The sequence below is a fragment of the Equus quagga genome, chromosome 3 (assembly GCF_021613505.1).
Source record: "Equus quagga isolate Etosha38 chromosome 3, UCLA_HA_Equagga_1.0, whole genome shotgun sequence".
Lineage (NCBI taxonomy): Eukaryota > Metazoa > Chordata > Mammalia > Perissodactyla > Equidae > Equus > Equus quagga.
In genome coordinates, this window is record NC_060269.1 from 728,832 (window position 1) to 751,392 (window position 22,561).

The window sequence follows — 22,561 nt, forward strand, 5'->3', positions numbered from 1 at the left end:
CACTCATGGCACAGGAATTCATGGGGTGCGTTCTCCTGGCAGACTTACGACGGAGAAGGAAGGAGAAAAGTTTGGGCACACTCATTTCTTCCTCTATATAGGTGATGTTTTAAAGCTTTCAAAAAAAATAGACCCTTTAGAAATGTGAAAAGAATCATGTTCTTCTTCTTTCCTTTCTTTAAATATATGAGAAAGACAAAATATATGAGAAAAAAACAAATTGAACAAAACTGGCTTATTTTATGAAAGATTTATATACAGTATTCATTCTGCTGACAAGGGCAAATGTAGAATTATAAACTTTTTTTATCATAAACAAAATTAGACTTTCAGGATCATATGCTTATTACTTAAAAATCCCACAAATAAAAATTTCTTCATGGAAAAATAGAGATATTTTGAATACTAAAGTCCTTTATTCAACAACACAGAAATTTCACAAAAACAATTTTACTGGGCAAATTGAATGTGTTTTTTTAAAGTTTTTTTACAGTTTTGTACATGCCCCATAAGTAATTTTCTTTAATAAATACACTTTTCCAAAACTGCTTTTTTATAATTGCACAAGCATACATACACCTTACACAAATATCTATTAGAAAATTCAATAGATCACTGCACAGCTCAGAATAAGAGACACCATGAAAGGAGTCCATTTGTGGCCCGTGTTCCTGAAGTATCTCTGACTGCTTGCAGTTGTGAAAATGGAACCCCTCCTAACATAGTAGCGTCTTTTATTCACTAGGAATACAGATCTCAGTGTGAAACTGCCAAATTTAATAAAAACAAAATCTGAAACATTTAGCTGTTACATGAGAACCGACGGTCTGACTCCACTGTGAATCTCGCCGTAATCAAAGGCCCACCGCGGCTTTCTGCTGAACATGTTTGACCCTGAATGGTGCTTTCAGTGAACTGCTTTCCTGTTTTCATTGTTTGATTACAGACATCACCAGCTTAAAGCCTTTATAAGCCTCAGTACTAATTGTACGGCCTACATGCCAGGGTTCTAAACGAAAGGAAGAGAAAACTTTCCTTTAGTGATCGCCTGACATTAACTCATGGGACACCCCCGTCTCCTGCTCCCTATAAACGTGTCTAGAAGAAGGAAGCACCCAGGAGGTGCCTCTACATACTCTGACCCTGGAGGAACGCTATCCCTGTTTTCTCTCCCAAGGATGGCTACGTTTCCAGTTTGTAAACACGCCTCCCGCTGTACAGACAGGCAGAACCCCTCAGAAAGCCACTTTGGTGCAAAGGCCCGCAACAGACAGGCTGCGTGATGACGCTCTTGTGACGTTAGGGTGCAGAGCGACAGCTGACGAGGAAATTGATTCACTCATGAACTCTCCCTGCCCTCCCCAACATTTCCCCTGCTCTCCCCAAATGCTGACTGACTGTAGTGTCTCATCATCTCCCCTAGAGAAGGAAGGCTCCTGCGCGTTTGGACGTCTCCTACCAAGTTCTGCGTTTGGCTTATCTGATACGTAATTTTTAAGTTGTGTAGATAGTCCACACGATCTATATTGTGATTGCTGTATTGTGAATTTTCTCGGTACTGAATATGAACCATACAGTGAGGAACTATTAAAAGTTACGTTTCATTGGTATTTTAGAATCATGAAAAATGTAAACCTTTCAATCACTCCCTCAGGGTTACAATGATATGCTCTCCAAGTTCTCAGCACACGGCTTACGAGGAGGAGAACCAGAGGGGGCCGGAGGAAGACCGCCTCCCTCCCTGTCTCCTTCTGTGTGCCTTACATCACGTAAATAGAGCTTTACCTAAAACAAAGGAAACGGATGGTGTAAAAGAACAGTATCGAGAATAGACGTACGAGAATTTGTAAAAGCTGCACTCTTCCATTTCAAGAATCAACAGATTTTCTTTCATTTAAAAAACTGAACTGACATGTAAAACACCACATTTTACAATATACAGATTCATTAGTTCTTTAGGAAAACAAACAAATAAAAACACCTCAAGACCTGCAATCCTGGCACGTGTGCTGTGAAGTCTTTATTATACACCATTGTATGCTGATGTTGCCTCCATGGAAGCCTGCTTCACTCTACAACAGCAATCATCATTTCCAAAAAGGAAGGAAATCTTACCGTTCAAGGGTGAAAGTCAGTTTTCACTCACTTGTAAGTAATTAGCAAACTGGTTGAAAAATAAAGTAAAATAAAATAAAAATGGAACAAGAAAGAACCCATGAAGCTCTCATTGGTCCCACAGCAGAAACGGAAATTCTAACTAGAAACTTTTGAAGGAATATACAGCAAGTAGAAAGTTATCTCAGAATTAGCACACAGCGCATCTTAGTCTGTGCTTGTTTAATTCTCGCCTGTGAACATGGAGAGGTGTCGTACACAAGGAGGTTTCCTCAGGGAGGCTGTCTGACCCTAACAGCACCTCGCTTTCACACTCCGGGCTGCGCATCCCAGTGCGGTCCACTGGCTTCCTAAGGAGCTCCCCGCCCTCACCCCAGGAATCCAGTGATGAAGCGCTCCTCCGCAGTTTTCAAAATGCCCTCTGTCGTTTTATTTCCCATTCAAAGCTACAGCTAGCCTTTTAGAGGTATTCATCTGCTAGTCTCCCTAAAACTTACAGTCCTTTTCATTACTCTTTCTCTCCTCAGGTTATTTTTCTTCACATGATCCATTTTGCGAACACTTTTCAGCAGGCTAAAGGATGTCATGGGCTAAAACAGCTGCTAGCGGATTAAGAAAAAAGGTTACAGTGACATGGCAACTTCGCTGTCCATGTATTTTTGTTAAACTCTGTTTTATTCCTGAAGCTGAAAATAACCTTTATAATCTGGCAAAAAAAAAACATGAAACAAACTTCTCAGGTATCATGTCGTCACAAAGAACATTTGTCCTGTGGGGACAGGCTCAGGAACCCTAACTGCCAGAGGGAACCGCACCCCATGTGAGAAGGTGGCACGGGTCGGTGAAGTTCCAGCTCCTGTCGGGGCTGTCTGCATTCATGGAATTCCAGACTCAGCCCTGCCTCCTAAGGAAGGATGGGAACGGGAGCGAAGGAACATGCCACTGGCCCAACTGGGAGGCTCCGAGAAAGGAAGATAAAAAGAGACTAAAAAGCCTCACTTTTGTGAATGTATCTATTTCTTTTTAACTTAAAAATATCCCTAGCCAAGCCTCAGTGCAGGAGGCCTTGATGTGTTTAAACTTTAAAACAAAACTACCCATTTAATATCATACATAGAATTAAAACATTTGGATGCATTTTATTAAATGTTTATTTTTCCTACCCAAAAAGAGGCAAAAAATAAACAAACAAACAAAAAATACATATAGCCTATGTTGGGCTGGGAAAAAAGTCAGTCATGGATTTCTCCCCCTAAGATCTGATACTTTATTCTGTATCCTAGAAAACACTTAAAAGAAAATTGTACAACCGATTCTGCAAGTTCCAACTACCCCAAGGGCCCCGCCTTGCAGTGCAACCCCGGACAAGTCCCTACACTAAGGTTCGGGAGGCCCACCCTCTGCACAGCTCGTCTGCAAGCAACGCAAGTGCACGACCGCTACGCTAACACAGTGCTCGAAGAAGAGTGACCGGGACTCGCGTGACAGCTCCCTCAGGACACACACCGGAGGTAACCGCGGGATGCGTCGTCATCCTTTAGTCGGTAAAACTTGGCATCGAGTCTCTACGGAAAGATGCATCGGAAACACGCCTCTGCTGTGGCTGCTGCTACAAACAACTGGCAAAAATACTTAAAGCTAAAATTTATTGCTCCAGATTTAAGTCGCAGAACCATCCCGTTGTGTACAAACCGCTAATCTCCATAGATGCTCAGACGTGATTGTCTCCTCGTGTCTAAACACTCAAAATACAGGCTGCTATCTGTACAGTTTACAGTACCGAGACACACAGATTCCAGAACGAAGCATAGATATGTACTTTGCAAAGATACATGGTTTTACAGCAGGGGTTTACCCAAACTTATTTTTTACAGCCACTTTTAAAATAGACAATGACTTCACTATAATAGCTAAATTACATCCAAGAAAGAATCAGTGTATTGAAAGGGAACAGACTGGCCAATTCCCCAAGCTCCCAAATTATTTTTATATGTCTTTTTTCTTTTCTTTTCCTTTTTTTTTTTTTTTGAAGAAACCCCTATACATAAAATGAAAATAATATGTGGATATTTTCTTCAGTGGTGGACTAAGCAGTTTCTTAAAACAAGACATTAGTTTGCCCTTCACTTCCAAATGCCTTGAAAATAAGATATACTACTGCTTTAAAAGAACCATCGGAAAGCTTCGGCGCTGGGAACAGGTGTTCTCTATAAAAAAAGAGCAAGAAAACAAGGTAAGCTTTCTTTCTATGCCAAGATAAAATTAGACTTTTCTCCTTTACACTTCAGCAATATATTTAGTCAGTAATACACAACATAATGATTGGTATATTTCAACATTTAATAAAAAAAGAAATGTTCAATTTTAGAATGTTACAAAAATTAGGATATTGAATTTAATGCTAATTAACTGAATATAATGATTCAAACACATTGGTCTAAAAACACAGGAAACACAGCCTAGAACAGGGCTAGCAGCACAATAAGGGAGAGGTTCCAGCTGTTGACTCGTGGCAGGAAGGCCAGCCAGCAAGTTCCTTAAAGTCTCCATCTGCCACACACGCCCCATGAGAGGCTGACGGTTATAAAGCAAGGAAGCACTTGCTTTATTCTGGAGAATTTCTTTCATGGCAGGACTACAACAAACATTCCATCAGTATTACCTCTATCACTTAACAGTACTAATCTAAACATTCCTACGTATAATCTAATCAGAACTATTATGACAAAATATAGCACTATTTTAAAGTAACTGTGTTTTCAACAAATTAATGTCATATATGTGAAAAAATTTACATTAACCAATGATATTCAATGGAGCATAACTATCCTTTTGTACCATAAAAATACTACAGTTTTCCAAAGGAGTAATAAGCTAGCACCAAAAGTATGCGCAATCCTCTTAACAGAAAGCTTATAGCTACCGTGGGTTTTTTTAAAGAGTAGTTAAGCTACTGAATTTTCCTCTATATGTTAGCATTACAGCAATTCATCACACCACACTCTTCTGTATAAAACAGTATCACATGAGTACATATCGGTACACAAGGTGCACAAGAAGCCAGGGAGGAGGAAATTCCCTAGAGGGGCGCCTGAGAGACAGCTGCCTTACCCCTCAGACCAGCCCAGCAGCTGAGTGGACTGTGAGGCGGCTGCTAAAAATAGATAAGCACATAAATTGGTATGTTGAATGTTACCAAAATATTGAGTAGGTATAGAAGAACACGTACACACACACACACACCTTGTAAACACAAAGACAACGTTAACAGCACTTGAATTTTATATTTCAGGAAATACATGAAAAATTCAACTGCAAACACTCTTTAATAATTGAGGTTAGCTTTTATTTACTTTCTTACACATAACTTATTTGCTTGACACAGTTCTACTGTAGTAATGTCATCTAAAAATAAAAGTGTATTAATTAAGATGTCAATTGAAATTTAAATGAATAAAACAACCATTTCTGAAAGCAAAGCTGCTTTCAGAATCTGTACTAAGAATAATTTTTAAAAAATTTTCCTCACAGTCAACATAACAAATTTCAAAATGACTGTGCTAAGAACTAACGATATCTAATCTAAGTTTGTGGATACTTACATACAAAACTACTTAACTTGTGAAGCATCTTCTGAAAGCACAAAAAGGTGTATTATTCCCCTTAAACAGTACTTATAAATATTTCACTCCTTACTCCTCCGATTCACCCCATTTTCTTCTCCAGCTCACTGCGGATCCCTATCATCTGATTTGGTTGGTGAGAAAAATACCTTTACCACTTTCTAAAATTAACCTTTTAATGATAAATTTAATAATTCTATATGTTAATTACATTTATTTAATAATTTTAAAGGAATGATATGAATCATTAAGAAACACAACATAGTCATTCTAATATTCATGTTTTACACACACACACACACACACACACACATGCAATAATTGAAAACTTAGTTTATACCAGATGCTAACTTGCTGCCTGATGCCAACTAAGAATAAATTTCATGTAAGTAGGCATACTTATATAAATGTAGTCATTTTTAACAAGTTAGATCCAAGCATATCCATGCAATTACAGATTCACAAATGCAAAATAAACATGTGCATATATATTCATAGATAGTCACATTTACGTGTAGAGTACATGACATGGAGATGCCAACCTCTTCTCAGATGCCAACTGGAAACACGGCTGTAAGTATACACTTAGATAATTTTGTATCTTGATAAACACAAGATAAACAGAAAAAATATATGGGGTCTTTTTTTAAATGAGATGAACTCCTTATGTCTTAGATATATTTTTAAATCTCTTTTCCAACTCTTTGCTCTTCCTGTGCCCTTTCCACTGCTCAATGTTATTTTCAACATTCTAAAAAAGCAAGCTTTATAAAATGTCACTTGAGATCAAAGTTCATTGTTATAAGGAAATAGATTATCACTTCTCAATGCTTTTAGCACAAAAAATTAATTAGATAATGCAAATACGATAAAAGCAGAGAGCTGGTCTTCTATCCTAACACGGTCTGTCACAAAACAGCACTGTGACGTGTACATCGCACCATGCAGACACTGAGACCAGTACCGATGCTCACATACAAGGGTGCGGACAAGCCACTGCTGCAGGGGGAGAAAAGACAAGCAAGGAAGTATTTTTCAAAACTGATTTCTCTCTTTTATTAAGATCTTCGAGGTCATAAAGCCTAAAAATGATTAGTTGGCAAATCATCTAAAATATGTAAAAAAAACTTAGCGAAACCACTAGTGCATTAACTAGAACAAATTATCAAAACATTCACCAGAAATGTGAAGTGAGCGTCCTCTAACAGTTTTATTTCTGGGTTAAAAAAGTAACAAAACTCCTCAGTTCCACAGGTCACACAAACTCAAGATGCGTAGCGAGTCTCCAGCTCAGTTTTCATCCGGCTCCCTGGAATTCTACTTCAGGCCTGGACTAAGTTCTTGTCAAGATGGGTGAAGCAACCCTGTTTTCACAGGTACAGTATTGGGCTACATTACAGGTTTTTGATTAAGTCTATTAATTTGGGAACACGCCTTCTGTAATTTTGTCAGTGAATGAGGTCGTCTTGGTAAGAAGTCCTCTATTTAAACGGCGCTGGAGCTCAGCACACCGGCGCTTGGAGTCAGCACCGGACCAGCTGCCTTTGGGTTACGTAAATTCAAGAGTCGCGTTAGGGAATCACACTCCTGGTGAGATTATACTGACTCTGGATCTCACTGATGCTCACGGGAAATCGTTATCCTCAGTGACAGGAGAGCCAGACTCCCCAGGAAGGGAAGGGTGGAGGAAAAGGACAGATTGAGTCTACCAGCATTGCTTAACGCGGCCTTGGCTGCTCCTGGAGTGTGGACACAACACGGCGGCCTGCTCCCCAGGCCCGCGAGGAGAAGGCGGCGGGCTCACTCTGCTTCTGGCCGCTGGAAAGCGTCGCGTCCAAAGAATTCATGCCTACGTGAGCCAGACACAAGACTGTCAAGCTTACAGGAGGGCCTTCAGTTTCTCTCCTAGCTTTAAAAAGCGAGGCTATTTCCTTGAATAAAAGAATGACATAATCCAAGCCCAGGCAAATTTTACATTTACTCTTTAAAGAAAGGAATACAAAAATTACCAATATGTCTCTGGCAGAAATGTATTTCAGTTTGATTTTCATTAAATCAGCAATGAAGGAATAATTAAACAACCTACAATAAATAAGAATCCCAAAAGCTGCCACCTTCTGAAGTGGAGCACAATTTCCCTTTTTGGAGCCTGCTAAGCAGACGTGTGGGCTGTGGTATCGCCAGGCTGAGCTCGCGACCACGGCTCCCAGTTAAGGTAAGTCAAGTCTAACTGAAGTCACTTCCTACACGCTGGGAACAGGACCCCTACAACCCACATCTGTGAAAGTGAGTGGGACTGGCTACTCACACCTAGATACAAGAGATGAAACGCAGCACGACTCAGGACACGAGACGAAACGAATCACTTTCGATAAAGTGAGACGTGAGTTTGCAAGAGCCAACGAAAGACAACTCTGTGCTGAAATGCACTTCAGAATGCGTAGTCGTAAACTGAGATGATGACTATGACATCAGCAAATTCTGTAACCAAAGTTAAATACATCTTTCCAATATTTATTCATGTAGTTTCTAATCCCAAAATCTCAGTGATTCTCTCAGGCCCTCAGAATTCCACTGTGAAAGTGGACGGCGCTACGACAACCATTCCCAAGCTGAAGTCAGCATCTTGGGGTACCATTATTCTTACACTAATGCAAAAAATAACTTCCTATTTTCCCATTTATTGTTAATTAAAGAAATACGTCATCCAATCATTTTATGATTCCCATATAATGATGTGAAATTGCTTTTTCCAACCAAAAGCAAAGCGATTTTGAACTGCACTAAGCCGACACAGCCTGTCGTGGCCTCCTGAAATCCTGCTCCCCTGTGAGGAGCCACCACACGTGTCCTGACCCTGGGCACCTCAGGCCTTGAAATCGGACCCCTCCTCAAGTCCAGTCCACCTCTGCACAGCAGAACCCGAAAAGCTCAATGAACCACTGAAATTCCGCATTAGGAAGTATGTGAATAAACATGACAAAGGATCACAGTAGGTCTCATTGCCTTTAGATATTCGACTATATTTTGTTTCAGTTTCACATGAAACTTTCAATCTTCAGGGTGTTTTGGATGAAGAAAAGGAAAAACATTCCCACTTGGAGAAATGGAAAATTGTATCATATATATAATACCGTGAATGTGAATACACACACACGCACATTAATACCAACCTTTGAATAATTAATAATTACGGTCTAAAATGATATCCAACAAATGTTAGAGACTTCTCAAAATGTTTATAGCAGAAATACTTTTCTATATCCTATTTATAAATGATATATTTTAAAAATCATAGTCAAGTAACTATAATAGAATTATTAGTAAGCACAGGTTAGCACAGGCTAGTAAGTCTGAAAGCAATTAACTTATGATGAATGATCATCTCACAGTCCAATAATATACTGTAATTATAATGAAAACAACTTTATATTTTAATAACACCTCAATTTAAAAATATGTGGATTAATACATGTAAGTATACACTGCTTCTGCTTTTTACTTTCTTGCTTTCTCCTTCTGTCCTGCTGTAATACGGACGTATCATATATGTGACGAAGGTCAAATCACTTTTTCTCTTAATTCAGATTCATTTAGCATATACCTGTGGAAGTCTTTGCTTTAACTCACATCTTATTTTGGCCATTATTCAGATGTGAACTGAAAGCAACTATGAATATTACCACTAACTGGAATATTAGACCCCTCTTTATAGGAAAGAAAGCACCAAATAAGTAACTGGATAATGTTTAGGAACCAAGCTTTTGGAGGCCTAAAACATGATGATAAGGAGTATTCCCCCTTTTTGGGTTACAAACGGACATTTGTGGCCAGGATCTCTCTGATTAATGGTGGAGAACGGGAGATGGCTTTTTCTTGGGTATTGACTTTCTGTGGGTTGTTGCTCCTGCTGTTCCTTCGGCCTCGAGAACACGAGGGCTCCCCCTCTCCCTACCCCGCCCCATGGGCACACCACCCTCCCCACGGCCACTGCGACGGCCTGACTGTAGAAGGGCCTGACTGTAGAAGGCAAGTGGGGCTCGCTTCTGTAAATGGAAAGATGAGGCTACAAATTATGTCCTAAAGCCGCTAAGTCAATTCAACATGGTGGTCGAGCCAGACAGGAAAACAGCCGTCCAAAGGGGAATCCATGTCTGGGGCTGGCTGCATCACGCAGGGAGGGAAGTAACAGATTAACACGAGGATTCACGCTGGTCCAGCACGACCAAAGGGCGCCCACCCTCGGCTCTGCTCTCTACTGTCACCACTGGATGTAGGCGGGTCCCCTGACTAAGGCTGCAGGAGACGGTATTGCAAACAATTTTGGGAAAAACACTTCAAACCACTTCATTTCAACAAATGAGTAAATTTATTATGTATAAATGGGTAGTTTAGTGATTAAAAGGTTCTTGGACATACAAAAATAAACTATAATAGGATGGTGCCCAGGTAAGCAGAAAGAGGAAAAGTTTTCAAGATCCATAAATTAAAAAGGTGTTTTTGAAAAATTACTTTATATATATATAATATATTATTTTTAACCTTACGTATAAGAGGAATTGTGAAAGGAAATTAAAAGTAAAATTGAGATCAAAAAGGCAAAAGTTAGGTTAATAAAATCAATACTATATTGTCAAGAATGATTAAAGTATTTAGAGTTCATTTTATATATGTCCATATGTTTATATGTCTTTTATGGATATACATGTATAAATGGTCATGTGATAGAGGAATCTGAATGAATATATGTACATATATGGCAGAGACAAAGGTTAAATAACACGTCAGTCCACTAGCTCCTGTCGGGAGAATGGTGCCTCCAGGTGAAATGGCTGCAACCAGCTACTGGAAACAATCGCTTTCTTTCCATGACCAGTTGCTGAGCGATTTTGAAAATTTTGGTTAATTCTAAAGCAGGCAGTGAACTGTCTCATTGTTTTATTGGCGAGAAGAAGAACCATTCATGTAGAAGGTGAGGAAATGCGAGGTCATTTAAAAAACATGAAGAGGTGATTTTTAGAACTATGGAAGCTATGATTTGGACAGCTTCCACCTCATACTCAAATAAAATACAGCAGTTACCCCACCTCTAGAAGCAGTTCAAACTATGGTGCTTCTCTTTGATTATTATAGATCTGAGAACCTGAGAAATATTCATTTTTTCTATACCATATAAAAAGTGAAAATAAGTTTAACGAATTTCTTCTCTTAAGCTAAGTTCTATAACATGGTGGATGCAGTCGCTGAACTTCACTTGGTCCAGAATCTTCCATCACAAAAGTCCAACCACTGAGACAGATCCAGCCTTGAGACCAAAGCATGTTTTATGTCCACGAAGTACTTAGAGGAATTCAGAGAAAATCCCAAACATTTCAGTTAATTGGATGCTATCCTCAAAATAATGTACTTGGTTAAAATTAAATTTCTAAGAATAATATGTACCTTTTGGAGTATTTCTAATTTTTTTAATAACTGCAATTGCCATCACAAGGAATGCTCAGATTCACAATCATTCTGACCTTTTCGTCACTCTCCTTAATTTTGTTTTTAAATAATAAAAGTAAAAGGTACACAGTCAACAGTGGTTAGAATTTAATTTTATCAAGATGTTACACGTTACTTAGCTCTTTAGAGTGAGATCACGGTTGGCCTCCCTCATTAAGAGGACAGACACTCTCAACGTCATCCAGGACCAACATCAGCACATCTGATGCTGGAGCAAGACCTGAGGCTCTAGACTCAAGCTCTCCTCAGGGAATGTCACGTACTTCTTCTTTTTCCCCGAGTATCACGGGCTCCATCTTTGTGTAAACGTAGCCACTTTCACATAGTTAACTAACGGCAGAGTAAATTAAAAAGCCTAAGGATTTTTGGCATAGAATTTAGAAGCTGTAGGGATTAATATTCTTTTCATCATTTTTCTGGAGTCTTTTCTACATGTGCAATTCTGTATTTTCCAGGAAGCCTTCCTTACAAGCACTTAAAAATGACACACATTTGTGAACAGCTAGCTGCTTATGGATGTTGGATGACTTCTGTCTCGATAAACACCATCATTAAGGTTGACCATTAGTTTTCCCATCCTGGCCTTTCTGTTTCTAATTGCAGACTTGAAAGAGTTTTTCTGTCTTTTTCTTTTTTCTGTGAGTAAGATTGGCCCTGAGCTAACATCTGTGCCCTTCTTCCTCTGTTACGTATGTGGGATGCCTCCACAGCATGGCTTGACAAGTGGTGCACAGGTCCACACCTGGTAACTGAACCTGTGAGCGTGCTGAACCCAACCACTGCACCACTGGGCCAGCACAAAGGAATTATTTTAAAAATAAATTAGAAGAAAAAAAAAACTAGTTAGTTTCCCTGAAAGCATTTTTTTTCCACTACAGTAAATGAAAAGAAACAATGATGAATGCTTCCAGCAGGTCTAAGGCCAGACTCGTGGCATCTTTCCAAAAATTTTGAGACATTAACCATTTCCACTAATTTCTTATTTAAACCAGATTCAAGAATACGACCTTGAGCAGGACAATCCTTTCTGCCAACATCTCCTTCCTGACTTTCCTTTAATATGTAACACTAGTCTGCCCTCCCTGCCTCCTCCCTGGTCCACTCCCCCTCCCTCGTCCACTTCCCCCTCCCTCCCCTCCTCCTCTCTTCCTTCCTCCCTTGCTTCCTTCCTTGCTTCCTTTATTTCTTTCTCTCAATAAAACTCTTTCTCTTATTCAGGTCAAACAACGGTTTCCAGCACTTTGTAAAATATGCTTGAAAGAACAAGTCATACCATAGATTCTCCGTACGTTTAAATGTTCAAGGCAAGTACTTTTTCTCCTCATCCCTCAACCATTCTGGAGCACTAAGAGAAAACACAGCTGCACCACGTCACAACACGAGGCAGCCAGGCAGGGATCAGACAGCAGCCTGCATTTCGTACCTAGATCTGGGGAAGAACTCGGCAGAAGCTCTTCAAGGCATCCCAAGCCTTTTGAATCGGCATGAAACTGCCTCCAGGGCTTTCTAAAACTTCAGTTATATCATTTTAAATGTGTCCATTTCTTGGGCTATGAATTAAGATGTAAGCAGTGTCTTGGACGAAGGGCTAAGATGTAGAGTTAGGGAATTACATGAGTATTGAAAAAAGGCAGGTTAGAAATAAAGAAAAGGTTGAGCCCCTTAAAGCCGTGGGTCTGTGTATCCACAGTGCTTAATAACAGCTCCTACCTCCAGCTTTATTAAATTGAGCTGAATTTATCAGAGGTTGACTATGTGCTTAGGAATATACCATGTGTTCACGAATATGAAGCATGGTTGTAGACCTGCCTAGGAGAAAGAAGGGCACTATTCGTAGGAAAACATTTAAATTGTACACTATCTCGTTAACATTGTTCATTTACAAATGTAGTTTCTTTCCTCACTACAGACGTGTTCAGTGTTGTTGTCACTGAGCTAGTGTTTTTCAAACTTTTTTGACTGCAGCCAGCAGTCAGAGATGACACCCTACATAGCAGGCGAGTCCACGCACGCATGCACATCTATGTCCACACACGAACCTGAAACAGTTCCACACGTACATTACTGCACGGGATGCACGCCTGTGCCTGCTGTTCCTCTCTACTCTAGCCTACTCTCTGAATGTCCTGGGGGTGAGCCCGCAGCCGGCTTCACGGACCCTAGTGTGCTCTCACCTGCAGTTTGAAAAGAAAGCTCCACATCAGACAGTTAACGTATTCACATCAAGAGGATCACAAGAGGAAAACCCAAAACCATTCCACTCCATGATGAGCTTAATCTCCACGCAGCAGCTTTACAGAGAAGATCCAATGTATCTTCTTGGGGACAGAAAAGGCCAGTCTTCTCTATTTTGCTTTTCATGGATGAAAACCAGAGCACATACTATTTAACATTTACTAGAAGATTCCACATCTTCTCACCTCTCATCCATCTACACACCACTAAGAATTTCATCTCTTTTCTTTATTCTTGATTCCACTAAAACCATCACCAATCTCATCTAACCTATAAAGAAGATCATTTCCCAGAGAGAAGCCTTTCCCCACACAGTTATTTTTCTGCCACTGACTCACCATCACTCATAATCATCATTTCCACACAATTAAATTTATATAGCCTATTATTCTTTTAAAGATTTATTTTATCTCCTTTCACTCTGTGAGGCTTTGGGGAAAATACATCTCCTCCAGAATTTGCTAGATTTGCTGAAATACACAGAAATGCCCATGACTCTCCCTGATCTATAAACATACATCGCGGTCTCTTCTCGTCCTACTTGCTCTCTCTCCTTTTGATACTATCTATCACCTAGGTTGTTGTTTTTAAGCCCTTGAACGAGAAAAGGCACTTTCAGCACAGTTTTCCCTATAGGTTGACATTTTTCTTGACTTTCTCAGGAATGTCCTCTGAAATGTGAACTTAGCTGCCAATGAGACCCAATGGGATCCCATTTTTCACCCATCTTGGAAGTATCCTCCTTTAGCTACACTTTGGAATAATTCTACCAAATGTTTCAAAGGTGTAAGCAAAAACAGTAGCATCAGCTATAACGCAATCTGTGTTTCCTTGTCTCTGATTCAGCTCTAACTCCACTGAAGGTGGGCCTCAGCTCTGATTCCTAAACCAGTGGTATCGAGTCAAGTCATGAAAACACTATCTTCCCTCTTCTTACAGTTTCCACTCTCTAGCAAACTTCTCCAACTGCTGAAGCAAAGTGCACACCCACTCCTGTCTCGACAAGGCTCCTTCCAGACACCGCATGTGTCCTGGCTTGAACAGTCCTTTCTCCTTTGTTTTCAACGCTTTCTTGGTGAGTATTCCAGATCTTTTAGGGATTATCACTATTTTCTCCCAAAGTCCACCAGTCTTTTCTATTACTGTTCACTAACTTTCTTCATTTCATAAATACTCTCTTCTTATTAAAAAGAAAGCTCTGCTTAGTCACTTCATTTTTTATCTCAAAACGTAACTGTTTTGTTTCCCACACACACATCTTCCAAAACAAAAGTAACTCAACAATTTTATAATATTTGTTAAATATGTCTTCCAACTAGAATTCATAAGCATGTAACCCTTTCTCTCTTACAACGATTTTCTTAAACAAACTAATTCACATTTATAATAACTCTCTGTGTCTGTCCAAATCAAGAAAATAGCAGCCAAACAGAGGTGCTGAGTAAGTGAAACACACGAACACTCAATTAAAAGATACTGAAAGTAGTGGTGGCGGCGTGCCCTTGGTGAGGGAGGAGAAGGCACCGCCTCATCCACGCGGCTCAGCACAGTGACCGACTCCACCAGGAACAAGAACAAGGAAAACGTGTTTATCAGGTTCATCTCTCTCCAAGTGATTTGAGCCAGATCTTTGGTAAAGTGAATGATTAAAACATATATTCAGAAAACACAAGCCACAAAATAGTCTCCTTGAGCTTTAATTCCTGAAAACTGTAAGTTACCTGTTGGTGTACTGAATTATCTGTAAATATAATTATCTTCTCTACCTTTTTTTTTAAAGATTTTATTTTTTTTTTCTTTTTCTCCCCAAAGTCCCCCGGTACATAGATGTATATTCTTCGTTGTGGGTCCTTCTAGTTGTGGCACGTGCGACGCTGCCTCAGCGTGGCTTGATGAGCAGTGCCATGTCCGCGCCCACGATTCCAACCAATGAAACACTGGGCTGCCTGCAGCGGAGTGCGCGAACTTAACCACTGGGCCACCGGGACAGCCCCTCTTCTCCACTTCTTGTTGATGATTTTAAAATAGCCACAAGAAATTGCACAGCATCTTTACATGTGCAGAGAACACTAACCTGCATACAACATTTGAAGTCGTAAGGTAGGTTGATACTGTCATCCCCATTTCATAGACGAGGAAATGAAGTTCAGAGAAGTCATGCTGATGGACCTAACGTTATTCAACTGGCCAGCCACTTGACACAAGCGGACTTCCCACAACCTGTCATCGAAATGTGGCCGCTTGGCCCAAATATAATTTTTATTTTAAAATAAACAAAAAGCCAAGAAACTAGTAGTATGTTTTCTGAATATAATTTATATTTGGTTTAAATCAGCCCCCAAAATACATCTTTAGTATTAGTTCTTTTAAAAAGTAATTGTTCCCTGTGCCATTTTCTTTGGAATAAGAAATGTAACATGCAGTAGATGGGTTAAATACTAAGAAATAGAAAAACAGAAAAAAATTATTAGGCTCCCTCCCATACCTGGCTACGCATTCTTATGCTCTTACAATAAATTAAGAGAAAGCCCTGAAGTTTCACAGAGGGAAAATACTTCTTGTAATGTTTTAGAGCAGAAGTTAACGTGCCTGCTGGGGTCCCTTTGGACCCCGCAGAGCTGAGCCTCACATTATTAAATGGCTGTCGCATCTGAGGTGCGGCGCAACATAACTCAATAAGCAACAGGAAGCACGGGACGCTGGATGGAGGGAGGCGTTGTGATTACCCTGCAGAGTCAGTCAGTCTCAAGACAGGTGTCTGCACTCTAGGGAACCAGACAGCCTGGAGGACAGGCCGGCCTGAGCCCCTCCCCCACGGCCTGAGGCTTCAGAGGAGAGAGGGATGCGGGAAGAAAAAGCACGTCAGGATGGAGCAGACGCACAGCAGCACAACAGCTTCAAAATTCACACTGATTACAAAAAATACTTTCTTGAAAACAAGTTTTTGTAAAAAATGATGTTTTCTAGAGTGTTCTACTTCCCCTGCCAAGATCCTCTCATTCTAATCAGTGACTGAAAATTACACTTACAAAAATGAAAGATTTTACCATTATTTGGAGTTCTTTATTGCTTTCTAAAAATTAATCTAAAAATAAAAGGAAAATTAAAAGAGAAGTAGTCCTTTCTCCAATTCGTATATTTACATGGTCCTTTCAATTAATCTTGAATTTAACCCATTAATTTAATTAGATATTTTTATATGATGAATACCAGTTTATTTTTAATATTTTGTATAATGTGATTAAAAATAAATGTAATAAACAGAAGCACATCACTTGTGAAATTTATTGGATAGCAGGACATTTTGTTATGCTTTTTCAAAGCAAAATTAAAAGGTGAGTTGTTTTCTGGTAAAAGGGAACTACATATTTAGACAATCTGACAATTGAGGTTGAACAGTAAGTTCTAAGAGCAGCAGCTACTTCAGACTCCAGCCTGTTCCTGGGGATTCTCAGAGAGTTTTATTTGTATCCAGACAGAATATTCCAGGAGTGTCTCCAGGGCCACCCCACATAGATCCTCAGTCTCCACCCCGGTAAACTGGACCAAAATGGGGGAAATGCCCATCCTGTTTGTACCCCTTTCAATTTTCAGTCTTACAGACTGTTTTATTAAACTGTTCTGTATTTATCATTGTCTAAGTCCGACTATGCAAAACTCCTACCTATTCACCCAGGAAAACTTGGTTCAGACTAACCAAAATGTGCAGCAATAGATCCGTAATCACCTCATTAAAGTTTAAAACCAAGCAGCTCTTACTTCCCCTCTCACAGACACACACTTTCCCTTCTTCTTTAAAATCGCCAAGTATTTTTATCCAATTACAGTCTAAAGTTTGTTGTTGTTTGTTGTTGATTCATTTGGATTCTTTCTTTGTATTTTGTTTGATGATGGTTGAATTTGAAACATTCTTAGACGATAATTTACAAATGGATTTGAAACACTTTTATTTTACTCTTTCTAATTGCCATTCAAAGCATTGCTTAGAATTTACATGATATTTGGATGGGTGGGAGTATTACTGTAATTTAGGAATTATTAAAAAGGTATGGTCCTTCTAAAAACAGCTTTGACTACCTTGTATTAAATCTAGTGATGGGAAGAAAATTTTGCTGGATTTGCGCTGCCATTTAATGTCTTGGCCACAAATCTATTTTGTGACTTTAGCCAAAGCTGAACTTTTCTGAGGTGTTTTCTTATCATTTATGAAATTCAGGATCTTTTCCCTACATTATTTCTATCTTACATTCTGGTGTTAACATACTATCATTTTGTTTGAATTTAGTGAAAAGTTTCCTCTTTCTCTTTGATAATTATATATTTGCATTTTCAGATTAAAATAAAAATTTTTATTTTTACACTGGCATGTTTTTGATTCTTGAAACTAAAAATTGAAAACTCGTTTTTAAATTACAATATGAAACAACAAACTGGTAGATGTTTTAACTGAAGATAGGAAACATTTGTATTTTACGTATAAATTTTTTTAAAGTCACCAAACTTGAAAAGCAATTTTCAATTATTGACTGTTTTTATTAGGTAACCATACAGACTGAGTTTGAGTGACACCCTATATCATGTACGGTCTACAAATGAATTTCTTCAGGAAGATGGTGCCATCTTCCCTCACAAACTGCAGAGAACGCTTTGTCCAGAATTTTACAATTGCCATCTGGGTGGCCGGGCTCTTAGAACTTAACGGCATATATATGAAGTGTGTCCCTTTCCCCTAAAACTTCTTCTAAGTCAAGTTATCAAGTTTGGGGCACTATCTGGATGTTTTCCACCAAACCTGTTAGAAGCTCAACGCAACAAGTGTAAACTTATGGTTGGCCTGCACATTCAACAGATAAATTTTAAAGAGAGAGAAGAAAAGAAAGAGAATGGAATTGTCCTTTTCCTGACTTTCCAGTTTCTCAGTCCCTTCCCTATAATGTGCCCCTTTCAGGTCCCTCTCAGACTTGTGGGAAGCCTGTGGGGGCAGCCTGCAACTTGCAGCAGAGCCCACAGTGGGGGCAGGGAAGCCTCCTGAGGCACTGCCTACTAATGTAATTCCATAAATCAGCTAATGGGAGAGAAACCAGATCTGTGTGGTCTCTAACGCTGTCCCACAGAGATCAATCATGTCACCTGAACAATGTTGAGGAACTAAGAGGCTGGGGTTGCCCATGAGACAGTTTTATCCCTTGAGCCATATCGGGTTGGGATATTTTAAAAAGTTAGATCTTAGTATCAGAAATGTAACTGCTGTGAATATAAAAACTGAAAGATTACCTTTGTATGAGACAAAGTGCTATTATGTAACTTCTCATCATAAAATATAACCATGTTTCTTAAATATCTGGAAACTTAATAGTGATCATTTAGGATACAAGTTTTTGAGATAAGTTATGTCACACAAGCAGCATACAGCATTTGTAATAACTGCTTTGAATAATTAGTGATGATTTTTTAATATAGTAATTGACTAAATGAACAGTGTTACATGCAAACAGACAATGCACAATATCACAGAAAAGCTAAATTTGTTTTGTGTGTATTGTTATCATCTGGAATATCATCCAGGTGGTGATTTCATAAACATATTTCTAAGGCATTAAGATGCTCTTAACATGAGACCAAGCAGGAAAATGTGGAAAGAAGTAAAGCTGTTGTAAAAGGAATGCCAGAAGGGAGCCTTAGAAAGCATGGGCAATCCATGGGAGTCTGTCTTAATTCTCACCCTGAAAATCTGATTATGCCTCCAGACTTTGGAATGAGAATAAGTCAAAGGGAAGAAGGGCACATGAGGTTTGAAGTAATAAATAAGAATATAAGTAATGATTATGATCCTGATATTAATTAGTGTCCATAATTTACAGCCAACGAATCTTAACTACAGAACTTAGATCTGAAATCCACAGGTAATATCCACGATGAATCCCCCATCACTATCCTCAGCTTGGGAGTCTATCTGATCTCTAATACATCTCCACAGATGACGATAACTTGCAGGAGCCAAATTAGCAAGGGAAGCAGGTCAGCAGGGGACTTTGCACTGACCCGCAACCACCGTCCCAGCTGTGGTTCAGTCATGTAAACCCTGCCACTCTGACAGGCGACCAGCTGGTTTCCTCCAACCACAGCCGGCTATTACACGTGTGCTTAAGGCAATCACGCTGCCATGCCTTTTTCAATGGCCTAGATAGAATCTTAGCCAATTAAAGAAAAAAACCTTTTTCTTTCTTTCTGCCAAATAGCAATCCACTAATAATCTTAGCCTTGACCCAGGACCCAGTCTCTGGGAGGAAGTGATGTGGCTGGGAGAACATCTTCAGAGGGCCCCACAGGGAGAAATTTGTTGCCCTCCCATCCACACACCACCTTCTGAAGATCAACAGAACTTTGGTACACATGGAGTTTAAAAAGAAGAAAAACCAGTACTATGGGGTCATATGTGATCAAAATGCCTAAGGATTTTAAATATCACAACAAGTTTGTAGGAAAACTATCAAAAGACAAAAAAAGGAAGAAATTTATGAAATTTGTTTAGACGAATAACTCAGCATAGAAACATGTGCAGAAAACCCATTGGTGCTCACATTAAGCTCCTTCAGAATGGTTACATACTAAATAAGTCAGAAGGAACTATTCAGTGGTCCTGTCCACTAAGTGGGATGCAGGCCGTGCCCCGGGCCTAGCCACAGACAAGGCCCACCAGCAACATCAAATCTACAACTCTAGATATTATCCTTCAAGAGGAAAAATAAAACCCATAGTCCTTATCAATTGGGCATTACCAGGAAATTTCAGTATGAACTGAATTTTAATTTCCCATGGGCCTTAGAGATCTAAAGAAATTACAAAAAATTAATCCAGAAAAGAGAAGTCAAAAGCTAAAAACTAACTTTTGCTAACTAGGAAAACACACGGGCCTGTATTTTTATAACAGTTACCATCTTTGCTTAAGTAGAGTTGCCAAAGGAAATGTAATAAACCACCCTGGAGTAAAGTCAAACTTCCGACAAAGAGATGGGCTTTCTTATAAGGAGGAATATATGCAATATTTTGAGGGAACTGATTGCAATCAATAATGATGTCAATATAACAACTGATTTCTTTGGAATCCCCAAGTGCTATTTGCTCTGATGTATGTTAATAAAATAAGAAAGAATCTGTATCTTACTTGTGTTCACACTTGCAACAAAGATCTTTTAGTCTCCTCTTTCACCCATTTAAAGACCAGTCCTTCACGGAGGAAACTCCTGTGAGCACTGCTCACAATGTTTTGAAAGAATTTGAAGAAAGCGCCCCTCCGATGCTCACTTCTGAGAGCCACTCCCACTGGACCACCCAACCCACAGAATACTGCCAACCGCTAACTCACCACCTGCGTTCCCATGTATCTATGAACATCTAGCCATCCACTCTGTGAAATTTATCAAGGGGCTGAATAGGATTCCTTGTCCGTATTTCCTTGCTAAATATACCACCAAAACCATTTACCTGTGATTTCCCATTTTCATTCTTTTTGTTTTGATCAGGTTCCATATGAAACTCCCATCAAACACATCAATCTTTGCATTTAATATAAGTAAGAGCCTAATTTAACAACTTTAGTGATAATCTGTACATTGTCTGTTTTAAGGACATATGGGAAAAAGAAACTGTCACTGACCACATAGAGTATCAACCAAGACTGTACTTGGCGTATAGAACCATTTTGTGACCACAAAATAGTTACCTTGTCAAATGCAGAGCCCAAAGGAACTATTTTTTGGTAACCAAGTTTTAGGAATCATCCGTTTCTGAAACTATGTAAAAACAGTTTTTAAATAAATTTACCATCACCTGCCCCAAATGAACTAATTGTATCCTTTTACTCTAAGTCACATCTCCTTAAAAACTGCAGGTGGTGTTCGGTTTTCCATACTATTTCTGCTTTCTCAAAAAATGCCAGATACGCAGAAAATAAAATGAGAAAGAGAAACATTTTATCACCAGGAGAAGAACTACTCTAGAAGGGGGTAGAAAATCCCCCTCTGAATCCTCGTTTTTCAGCCTCAATGCTTACGCTGTGTGTGTGCGCGCCCGTGTGCGCGCGCGCGCGTGAATGGGAACATGGGCATGTGTGCACTAACTGTGTCTCCACTGTTACAACTGGGCCACTGATAAGTCTCTCCCAACCGTAAAGGTAGAGAGAATGTCACGTGTGCAATGCTTTGGGCAGAGATGCTTTCAAAAATAATAAGGGGGCGGGGGCAGTCAAGCCACCAAGGGAAATTGTTGACCATACTGAACGTGAAACTTGCGATTTTTCAAACCACTTACATTAGATTTACCCCCGAGGCAAAAAGCGCGGGAGGCGGGCGGCTCCCCGCGCAGCTCACCGGGGAGGGCGGCGGGGCCCGCCCCCCGGGCCTCCGCCTACAACTGCGCCTCGCCCCCCGCAGGAGGCTGCAGGAAGGGGTACTGCGTCTTGAAGGCCGACAAGAAGCCCTGGAGGGGAGGGGAGAGCGGGGTGAGGAGGGAGGGGGGCAGACTGGGAAACAAGAAATCATCTCCTCTGACCTCTAGCGAAGCGCCAGGTTTTTTCTTGAGCTCTTCGCATTTCCTGAATTTGCAGATCTGGTGTCCCGTTTTGCGGTTCCTGCAGCTGCTGCAGACGCCGCAGTTGATGAGCCGCTTGCAGGGCACGCAGACCCCGCAGCGCTTCCTCTTCTTCTTGGCGGGGTTGGCCCCGCCGGCGCCCCCCGACGACGACGACGACGACGACGAGTGGCTCTGCGGGCAGTCCGCCAGGTTGGCGATCTGGAACGCGCTGTCCGTGACGGCGGCCGAGGCGGCCGCGGGGGAGGGGAGCGCCGTCATGACGATGACCCCCGGGGGCAGCGACAGGCCGCCCAGGGCCGGCAGCGCGGAGAAGGTGCCCACGCGCTCGGGCAGGTTCATGATCTCGGCCTCGGCCGCGCCGCACTTGAGCTTGTTCATGCACTCGCCCGCCAGGGGCCTGCAGTGCTCGGGCGCCAGGCCGGAGAGGAAGTTCGTGTTCGCCATCTGCAGCGCCGGCTCGGGCGCGCAGCCCGCCTTGCCCAGCCGCGGGG

The 22,561-nt window shown here is 40.5% G+C and overlaps 1 protein-coding gene across 1 annotated transcript; it reads right to left on the reverse strand.

The window, feature by feature from the left end:
• Nucleotides 1-334: 334 nt before the first annotated feature.
• CXXC4 (CXXC finger protein 4) lies at nucleotides 335-22,559 on the reverse strand (the record flags this gene model as incomplete). The annotated part of the gene is made up of 2 exons (XM_046656703.1): nucleotides 335-4,322; nucleotides 22,029-22,559. Coding segments are annotated over 2 exons (576 nt in total), but the record flags the coding sequence as incomplete, so codon positions are not given.
• Nucleotides 22,560-22,561: the final 2 nt, after the last annotated feature.